Source organism: Gekko japonicus, unplaced genomic scaffold, assembly GCF_001447785.1.
Source record: "Gekko japonicus isolate JY-2015 unplaced genomic scaffold, Gekko_japonicus_V1.1 scaffold3457, whole genome shotgun sequence".
NCBI classification, from domain to species: Eukaryota; Metazoa; Chordata; class Lepidosauria; order Squamata; family Gekkonidae; genus Gekko; species Gekko japonicus.
Window position 1 is genome coordinate 7,437 of NW_015165341.1, and position 8,074 is coordinate 15,510.

An 8,074-nucleotide genomic window follows, 5' to 3' on the forward strand; every position below is an offset into this window, starting at 1 on the left:
TTGTTTGGCAATTGTATGAGACAGGACGCTGGACTAGAGGGACCCTCACTGGTCTGATCCAGGAGGGCTCTCCTTATGTCCTTACTTTGTGTTGTCTAGACTGAAAAGGGAGAACTGTCGGTCCTTACTGAATGTGTAGCGTGTAGAGTGCTCCCTTGAGAGTAGAAAAGACAGCCCCTGCCTTAATGCTCATCAACTAAGTATCAGCAGAAGGGAAGAGAATGGGATGTGAGACTGTACAAAGGCGAGCTGTAGCAAACTGTGACCTCTGATTCTGTAACCACACACACACACACACCCCAAGATATCAGGGACAGAAAAATCAGAGGGCAGAAGCGACAAGCAAATCAGCTCACAGAAGTGCAGAACGGATGGGCTTGTATGTTGCCACCTCCACTCCCTGCTTTTCTTTCCTGTGGATTGATCCAGAGGCCACAATGCTCTAGGTCGTGGGCCTGGCCCTTCCTCTTTCTTTACCTGAGGAATCGCTCTCCCGTGACGGAGCGTGTGACTGTCCAGCTAACAAGGGGCTCTGCTTCACCACATGTAGAGCAGTGTAACCGGTCAACACCAGCTGCACAGCGTCTGGTCTGGTTTGAGAAAAAAGGACAGGAAGTATCGTGATCTTATCTTACAGGAAACCATACCTTGTTGTCAGCAAATTACAAAGGAATTTAAGAGCAGTGTTTGTCTGGATAGCGTCTAGCCTCAATCTGTTTGGCGCTAGCGTGGATTCCGCCGTGCTCTTTGTGGCCCAGAGGCTGGTCTCTCTCCCTGGGCTGTGCTGTCTGTCCCAACGGAAGAACCTCTGTCAGTTTTAGCCCTTCTAAAGCACTCTTGCCCGGGAGAAAAAGGGAAACGGATTCCTCGAACAGCCTTTTGCTGTGATGATAAAGATAGTGCACAGGGAAGTTCAGCAGCCTGTACTGACTGTTGCTTTCTGCCCACTCTTGTCTCCTGTGCAGGGCAGCCTAGAGCAGCAGAAGTCCTTTAATGAAGCCGCTTCTCAAGTGCAAGAGGCGTTCCACGCCAGCATCTCCATGGCATTCAACATCCTCGGTAACAGTTCACCAGGTGTAACCACCTCCTGCGGTGGTTAGAGGCTTTTTTTGGGGGGGGGGTTGTACCGTCTCAAGAGCCGTGTCAAGAGGCCAGTAGGTTGGGCTCTCTGGGCAAGCCTCGAGAGTCCCAAAAACTGGGGTCATGATTGGCAGGGTGCCAGCCCAGCCTAAGGGAGGCGGGGCTGCTCTCCCAGGCACAGGCCCTGTAGATGCTTCTTCCTTCTCCTTGTGCCATTCATTCCCGTCTCCTTCGGAGCGTACCTGCACACTGCTACAAACTCCTTTCCCTTCCCCTCCCCACAACAGACACCCTGTGAGGTGGGCGGGGCTGAGAGAGCTCTGACAGAAACTGCTCTTTTTCAAGGACAGCTCTTATCTGAACTACGTCTTGCCCAAGGTCATCCAGCCAGGTGCAAGTGGAGGAGTGGGGAATCAAACCCAGTTCTCGCAGATTAGAATCCGCGCACTTAACCACGACACTAAACGGGCTGCAACTAGTTGGAAGCAGAGCTGGTACTATTTGAGCGTTCTTCCTCAGGTGCCCAAATAGTACAGGCTGGAAAGAGAGAATCCCCAGACTGTAATTCTGTCTTAATTATGTTCTGGGGTCAAACATGAATGCCTAAACGGGGTCTTGAGGTGACTGCTCCCCTGAATCCTACCAGGAAATCTGTGGGACAAAGATAGGGGATCAAGAAGATAACTGAGAAAATAGAAGAAGAAGAAGAGATTGGATTTACACCCCGCCTTTCACTACCCAAGGGAGTCTCACACCGGCTTACAAACTCCTTTCCCTTTCCCTCCCCACAACAGACACCCTGTGAGGTAGGTGGGGCTGAGAGAGCTCTTGACAGAAACTGCTCTTTTTTCAAGAACAGCTCTTATCAGAATTACGGCTTGCCCAAGGTCATCAAGCCAGGTGCAAGTGGAGGAGTGGGGAATCAAACCCGGTCCTCCCAGATTAGAGTCCTCTGCGCACTTAACCACTACACCAAATTGGAGTCAAAAGCATGTCCAAACCTCTTCCGTTTCAAGGGTTTCCTTCTCAGTATAACCTAGTGGCGATTTTATAGAAGTCAAGTAGCCGGTCCCACTTGGTTGGAATTTGGAACCAATCAGCAAGGGCATCGCATGGGAAACTGGCCTTCACAGTTCAGATCAAATAACCACCTCCCCCCCCTGCCACGGTTGGGTGTGTGGGGGGGGTCTGAATGCAGAGGTCTCCGGCTGCGTCAGCGTTGCCTGAAGCCTTTCTCCGGTGTGCCGCTTCCACAGGGCTCGAGCATCTGCAGAAGAGGCAGTACGCGGCGGCCTTTCACCTCTTCAAGCTGGCGGCAGATCAGAACTACAGCAAAGCCCAGTACAACGTGGGGCTGTGCTATGAACACGGGAGGGGCACCGAGAAGGATGCGGCAAAGGTGCTCTGGCCCTCTTCCTGTGACTTGATTTGTGTGTTTTCTCTTGGGAAGGAGAGCCTTCGGCACCCAGAGAGCATATGGAGGTGTGTCGGCATGTGGAACTCCCCGACCACCATTCCCCCGAAACGCACCTGACTTTCCCAGCAGGGGCACAAAAGGGCACAAAACAGAAATGTGGGGTCTGCTGGGTTAGTTAAGTAGCCTTTATTGGCCAAAAAAACAGCAAATAACAACTGTGTACTGCACAAACCCGCACCAAAGTTAACAAAAAGAGACTTCAACACAAAGGTAATTCAACACATGTAATCCATCATAGGAAAATACAAAAGTCCACAATATCCCAAAGGGAAAGAACAAAGTCCAGAATAGAAATTTCATAAAGGGAAACAATGAAGTCTGGAATAGATATCAACACTTTTCCTAGGTATTGTTCAGTGTTTCGGACTTCTGGTCCTTCCTCAGGAACAAAAGCCACTACAGGAAGTCTGCATTGCAATTTCTTAACAGGCAAACTTTATTCAGTTTCTATATGGGCCAGGTCTAAGCTTTAGAAAGCACCTACCAAGGTTGCTATTGTGTAAGTTGGACCAAACATGCCTTGGAGCTTAGGAGAGCTTTTTGTTAACTTTGGTGCGGGTTTGTGCAGTACACAGTTGTTATTTGCTGTTTTTTTGGCCATTATTTACTGTGGACTGTATTATTGTTGTTGTAAGTAGCCTTTATTGGCATGGAAATTTTTTTACAAGTTAATACAGTTTAAAAGGTAAGTTAAAACTGCAACAGACATATACGTCAGTGTAAATATAAGATTATTTCTGTGAGATCCCTTGGCGTACCTTTATAGCAGAGTAAAGAAACTTAGCCACCTTCTCAGTGACATTAAATGAGAAATCATTCAAAAGTCTATAAACCTTAGATGCATCAGACCAGTCCCTCATCCTAACTAGAACAGAATGTAGATGCATATAACATAGATCTGTATACAGGTGACAATAGAGAAGAACACGAGTGATTGACTCAACACATTTTTGATTACAAGGGCAATATCTGGCTAAGTAGGCTATCTTCTTGAATCTGTCATAAAAAACTGCAGAAGGCATGGCATTACATCTGGCAAGGGAAAATGCTCTGCCCTGCTGGGGCACCTGCAAAGAAGATAGATATGGGGCCATTTTCCCAGTAATGAGGGGAATCTCAAAATTCAGCAGGGAACAGGTTTTGTTGGCCAGGCAGAATAACTTGTGGTGTTCAATGTCTAAGGGTCTGGTAACTTTGACGGGGTCCCAGTGTCTCTTTCTCCATGACGGCTGGGACCCCCCACTCACACTTGTGTTCTTCTGTAGAGGGGCCTCCCTGAAGTCAAATTCCTCACAATGGGAGAGAGAGGGAAGGAGGGAGCAAGTCCTTGCCGCCAGGATGCACCCCTTCCAAATGCTCGAGAACTGCAGAGCCACTGGCTTTCACAATAAACGAGGAGGCCTTTGCCTCCAGGCAGTGTCTGCAGGTTGGCCAGCCTGCCCAAGGATCCCCAGGTTGCCTTCCTCCTCCTTGGGCACCTTTACTGCAAAGATGCGGCGCAGTTAGTAGGGGAAGTTGTCTCTTGCAAGCTGTACACTTCAGAGTGAGGTGGGACTTGGGGGTAGCCCGCGGGACCCCTTTAAAGTACTAGCACAGTTCTTCTGCGGTTCCTCGTAGCTCTTTCTCGAAGGGGACTAGGGCCAATATGCCTGGCAGATTCTGTCTGAGTCCTTGGCGGGGTCGGAGCAGGGACGTAGGAGCAGCTGCAGGTGAACTCCTTTGGCGAGGGGTGAGGCTGCGGGCCCTGCTCGCCCCTCGTCCACCCCCGTCACTGATGCCCTTCTCTCTCCCCAGGCAGTCCTCTACTACCAGAGGGCGGCTCGCCAGGGCCACCCAATGGCCCAGTATCGCTATGCCAAATGGCTCCTGCGGAGTTGGCCCAAAGTGGAGGAAGACAGCAGCGTACAGGAGGCGGTGGATTTGCTGGGCCAGGCGGCCACTGCGGGGCTGACCCAGGTAAGCACCCAGAATGTTCGAAAGGAGAGGTGCTGCCAGCAGTGTTTCCTCTAAGCTGAGTTAGTGTGAGCTAGCTCACAGTTCTTTAGCCTCTGGCTCACACATTTTTGTCTTTGCTCAGGAAGGATGGCTCCAGAGCAAACTAATTTATGCAGTAGCCAAATCGCTCACTCACAACTTTAATGCCAGTAGCTCACAAAGTAGAATTTTTGCTCACAAGTCTCCACAGCTTAGAGGGAGCATTGGCTGCCAGTCCTTGGGAGTGAACCGGAAAGTGCACCTTCCAGTTGAGTTCTCTGGGTTAGATGCCCAGATAAGCTGCCCACCTGGCTCTGCCCAACCGTGGCATTCTTGCACAGGCCAGGGAGCGGAGTGAGATCCGTGGCCTGCCGTGCCTCCGTTTTCCCCAGGCTTTTTCTCCACTGCCCCTAAAGCGAACACGATCCATGATCCTCTCTGCTCCGCTGATCAAGCAATTCATCTGACAAAGGGGGTTCCTCGTTGTGACAATTCCTGTGTTTTTTCTGTGGGATTTCTGTGACAAATTGCATAAACATAATCAGTGTTCCCTCTAAGCGGAGTTGTAGTGAGCTAGCTCACAAATTTTTATCCTCCAGCTCACACATTTTTGTCTCAGCTCAGGCAGGGATGGCTCCAGAGCAAACTAATTAATGCAGGAGCCAAATGGCTTGCTCACAACTTTAATGCCAGTAGCTCACAAAGTAGAATTTTTGCTCACGAGACTCCACAGCTTAGAGGGAACATTGAACATAATATGACCAGGGGATGTAAAACGTGCATTGACAAGAGTATATTCCATACCAGGCTGTTAAGCACCGCCTCTGCCTTGGAGGAGATGGCTTTAATTTGGGCTGTGGTGAGGTCAGAGTTTTGGCTGCTTCCTTTCTCTGTGGTTGTTGAGGGGGGGTGTCTCTCTTTTCAGGACTGTTTCCCAATGAATTAAGATGGTCGCTCCTTATTGTGGCCGTTGTGCCACTTTTCCCAGGTTCCACTGATTTCAGCAGGGAGAAATTGAAAGTGTTCCCTCTAAGCTGAATTAGTGTGAGCTAGCTCACAGCTCTTTAGCCTCTGGCTCACGCATTTTTGTCTCAGCTCAGGAAGTAGGGCTCCAGAGCAAACTAATTTATGCAGTAGCCAAATCGATCGCTCACAACTTTAATGCCAGTAGCTCACAAAGTAGAATTTTTGCTCACAAGACTCCTCAGCTTAGAGGGAGCACTGAAACATGTCCTTGGATCTTCCATTGAAATAATGGGATGGTTCTTAACATTCAGTAGATTGCAGCCCTTGGCCTTTTTTACAAACGTCAATGCTCCAGGGAAGATTAATTTTTTATTTATTTAGTTGTGTCTAACTTTTCTCCCGAATGGGGACCTAAACCAGCTTGTAAACTTTAAACAAATTTGTAAATACAGTACAGAGAAAAAAACCCCAAAGAAATCAAAAAGAATGCCTAGGATAGAGCTCTGTGGGCTGATGTGAAAAACTAAACAAAAGTCAACCCCCGTTTTTTGCGACTGGTATTTTCTTGCTTTGATGCAGGCACAAGTTTATCTGGGTGGGCTGTGCCTGAATGGCTTGAAGACTGGCAGGAAAACGGCATTGAAATACTCACACATGGCAGCCAAGAGTGGGGTAAGGCCTCGTGTAGAATCACCCTCCTTCGTGCCATTCAGCCCCTCCCCGAAGGTCTCCAAGCTGATGCTTGAAATCAGTCTGTGTTTAATGAAACACTGCAAACGCTTTGTCTCGGGCTTTGCCAGAACTATCTGTTCCTGTAGAGTATACAACTCACGTACACACACCTCCCTGGATATTTTTTGGTGTATTTGGCTCGTCTCTCCTGTTACTGAGAACGCGCACTGTTTGCAAAGCGTCTATGCCTCCATGGAAAAGAGGACCAGAACCCCGTGTCTGTTACCAAATTCCGTATCTGTTAGGCTGCAATCAAATACACTTAGTCTTGGGCAGGGCTCTTTTTGTAGAAAAAGCCCAGCAGGAACTCATTAGCATAATAGGCCACACCCAGCAGCAGAAACTCATTAGCCTGTTAGGCCACACCCCTGACAACACAGCTCATTAGCACATTAGGCCGCACCCCCATGTTACCAGAAGTGTGGTCATCCAGCCACACCCACCTTTTGCTTCTTATTCTGTTCACCTTGTTTGTTGTCAAAACCCAGGGCTTTTTTTGTAGCAGGAACTCCTTTGCATGTTAGGCCACACACCCCTAATGTAGCCAATCCTAATGAGTTTCTGCTGTTGGGCGTGGCCTATTATGCTAATGAGTTCCTGCTGGGTATGGCCAACTTGGGAGCCAGCTGGAACTCCGTTCCTGTGTGTTCCTGCCCAAAAATAGCCCTGGTTGGGCATCAGGTTTCATAAGCGGTTTTGTTTTGGCCACGCCCTCCCGCGAGACCAGGATTTAGCCTCGCCCTCTCAGCCCCACCCACTTCTGTTGCCACTCGGGTCACGGGGGAGAAGCGGATGCGGAAGCTGCTGCCCACACCCATAGTGAGCCCCCCCAAAAAAAAATAGGAGTAGCGCTGGCGTGGCAAGGGGGGGTGCTGCTTTAATTCCTGCATGGCTATAAACAGAACAAAAGTAACTGTGATCAATTTATTCATATGTTTTCTGATACTATATTTCTGTTGCCACTCGGGTCACGGGGGAGAAGCGGATGCGGAAGCTGCTGCCCACACCCATAGTGAGCCCCCCCCAAAAAAAATAGGAGTAGCGCTGGCGTGGCAAGGGGGGGTGCTGCTTTAATTATAGGAGTAGCGCTGGCGTGGCAAGGGGGCTTTGACTCCTGCATGGCTATAAACAGAACAAAAGTAACTGTGATCAATTTATTCATATGTTTTCTGATACTATATCAATCTTCCTTGCCTAATTTAATCATGCTTAATACAGCCATAATCATATAAATATCCTAATCATATACAAATAAACACATCACATTTTTCAAATACAAACATCAGACAAGTTCTTCAGATGATAGGGACACCGAATAAATCCTGGAAAGGATCCTCAAAAAAAAGACCCTCACAACTGTAAATTGCGGCTCTGCGTTGTTCCACTGAGGAGACGCTCAGGACTCCACCACTTTTCCAATATGTGTATGTAGTGGTCCACTTCTGTGTTCCAGTTAGCTGTCCCGAGGGACTCCACCATGTAGGTGTACTTAGCAACAGGTGCACAGCACTTCTGTTTACAAAAGGTCCCAACGCTCAGGACTCCACCACTTTTCCAATATGTGTATGTAGTGGTCCACTTCTGTGTTCCAGTTAGCTGTCCCGAGGGACTCCACCATGTAGGTGTACTTAGCAACAGGTGCACAGCACTTCTGTTTACAAAAGGTCCCGGCGACGAACAGTCGACTTGAAACGTTCGTTTCATACACGCACACTGGTTTCTTTACAGTCAGGACATCAAAGCAAGCTTATCTTTTCTGCAATCGATAGCCAATGTCTTTCATTCAAGACTGAAATCTCCAACGTGTTATCTTACTAGTCAGCATCCGCTCCCATTCATTGATGC

At 48.7% G+C, this 8,074-nt stretch overlaps 1 protein-coding gene across 1 annotated transcript; it reads left to right on the plus strand.

Moving 5' to 3' along the window:
• Positions 1-965: 965 nt before the first annotated feature.
• KIAA0141 (KIAA0141 ortholog) lies at positions 966-6,474 on the plus strand (the record flags this gene model as incomplete). The annotated part of the gene is made up of 5 exons (XM_015410558.1): positions 966-1,059; positions 2,337-2,479; positions 4,352-4,513; positions 6,077-6,169; positions 6,409-6,474. Coding segments are annotated over 5 exons (558 nt in total), but the record flags the coding sequence as incomplete, so codon positions are not given.
• Positions 6,475-8,074: the final 1,600 nt, after the last annotated feature.